Source organism: Urtica dioica, chromosome 5 (genome assembly GCF_054948205.1).
Source record: "Urtica dioica subsp. dioica isolate 48M chromosome 5, U.dioica_male_clone48M_v1_H2, whole genome shotgun sequence".
NCBI lineage: Eukaryota > Viridiplantae > Streptophyta > Magnoliopsida > Rosales > Urticaceae > Urtica > Urtica dioica.
In genome coordinates this window covers 21,601,193-21,603,326 of record NC_142760.1, presented here as the reverse complement: position 1 = coordinate 21,603,326, position 2,134 = coordinate 21,601,193, and the positions used below count along the sequence as shown (strand labels likewise).

The following is a 2,134-nucleotide window of genomic DNA, read 5'->3' as shown; positions in this document are numbered from 1 at the left end:
AATGTGTTGGCTTATTTTATACTGCAAGTTGTTAAGGAAAGATGTCGGACAACATGCTTTAGGATTTGTAGAGACATCTTTCTTTTTGTGCGCAGACTGTAATTCTGGCAAGTTTTCTGTTTCGCCAAATCTTATCGCTGAAGACTTTCCTTGATGATCTTCGCGCGTTTAGGCGTAAGGAAAACCTATAGATTGACTTCCAGACTTGTATGACTGCTATAAAAGCAGAGTGCTACCCCATTAGCAATTTTTGACGCTTTATCAAAATACTTAGGGTTCCTGGCGTGCACGACTGGGAGACTTTGTGTATTGATAAGAGCGGTGTAATTCCTCAACCTATTTTCTTTCCTATTTACTACGGCGACTCAATATTCCAGAAGACTGGGTGTTTGTGAGATTTGGGTTTTGTATTTACGTGATTGAAGTTTCACGTGCGTTGAAGACTAAAGTCGACCATGCACAGGCGAGTACTTGAAGAGTGGAATTGAGAGGGGTCTCAAATTCAAGGGGAGTCCCTATTATTGGTAATCACTCGTGGTAATAGTTTCTATGGAATTGATAATTGTTGTATTCATATAAGATCTGTTTGTACTATTGACTACGTGATAGTGAATTCCTTTCAACTTGCTGTGAGTCCCCATACGTAGGTGACGTTGCACTGAACCGGGTAACCAATTTGTGTGTCATTTACGTTTATGCACTCTTCGTTATCTATCCATTATTTGTGTTGAAACAAGTTGTCAGACACATTGACTCAACATTGTGTACGACATCTTGTCTTCCCTGCTTAACAGAATTTCAATTGATATCAGAGCAGGCACCCATATCTTATGGTGGTTTCCCGGCTATTTTATTCTGTTTATCTGTGATGGATAGTTCCAAAGAAGGAGGATCCGTAAATCGTCCTCCAGTACTTGATGGGACCAACTATGGTTACTGGAAAGCTCGTATGGGCGCCTTTATGAAATCCCTCGACAACAAGACTTGGAAAGCTGTGATTCACAGTTGGGAAGCCCCTGTCACGGTTGATGATAAAGGCGCAGAGACTGGCCTCAAAGCTGAGAAAGACTGGAGTCCTATAGAAGATGAAGCATCATTGGGTAATTCTCGTGCTCTCAATGCTATCTTTAATGGGGTTGACAAAAATGTTTTGAGGCTTATAAATACCTACACGAGCGCTAAAGAAGTATGGGAGATCCTTGTTGTGGCCTATGAAGGGACAGCCAAAGTGCGTGAGCAGAAGTTTAACGTGTATATTCGGGATCTTACTAGTGAGTCCTACTCTCTTGGGAAACCCATGACAGATGAAGACTTGATCAGGAAAACTCTTTGGGGTCTAAGCCCATGATTTAAGATGAAGATCACTTCCATGGAAGAGGTCCATGACCTGAAGACATTGAAGTTTAATGAACTCATGGGATCCCTCATGACATTCAAGCTATCTCTTCCATAGATCGAGAAGAAGCATAAAGAAATGGCTCTTAAAAACTCTATCCTTGATCAGAAAGAGCAGGTAAACTCTGACTCGGATTAAGAATAATTTATTGCTACTTGTAAGCAGCGGAAAAAATTCTTTAAAACAAGTAAAACGATTTTACTACCTAGACAAAGTGCATGAACATGTAATCTAAAATAAAACTATAATGAGTTTTCACTCGATACCAACCTTGCTTGAAGCTTGAACGTTGAGAAGCTTGTGGATTGATTGAATCGCTCGTCTCCCCACTTAGATTGTCTCCTTCGTCTCTTCTTGAATCCGAGCAACCATGATAGTTTCTACAACTAGAGTCTTCGAGTTTGGAAAGGATTTAGTGTGTGGGCACTATTAAACACAATGATCTAAGAACTAGTCTTAGAGCCAAATAGCTAATACAAAACACTAGATCTAATGAAGACCTAGGTGCCAAAACAAAAGAGCGAGAAGAAGAGGGGGAGAGAGAGGGTACACAACCAAGGTAAATAGAGAAAGGCTCACCAAAAACTTGTTTCAACATTGTGAATGAGGTGCGGTATTTATAGGAGAATTGATTGCCTTGAAGAGGTAATTTCCTCTTTTCTATTGAATATCACATATTCGTGAGCACAATCTGTAATTTCCATTCCTATCATAATAATACCAAGGTTGGAATTTTTT

At 40.0% G+C, this 2,134-nt stretch overlaps 1 protein-coding gene across 1 annotated transcript; it reads left to right on the top strand.

Moving 5' to 3' along the window:
- The first annotated feature begins 868 nt into the window (after positions 1 to 868).
- On the top strand, positions 869 to 1,348 carry LOC149397610 (uncharacterized). The gene has a single exon (XM_089614288.1). It carries the CDS (start codon positions 869 to 871, stop codon positions 1,346 to 1,348), a length of 480 nt encoding a protein of 159 aa, XP_089470414.1.
- Positions 1,349 to 2,134: the final 786 nt, after the last annotated feature.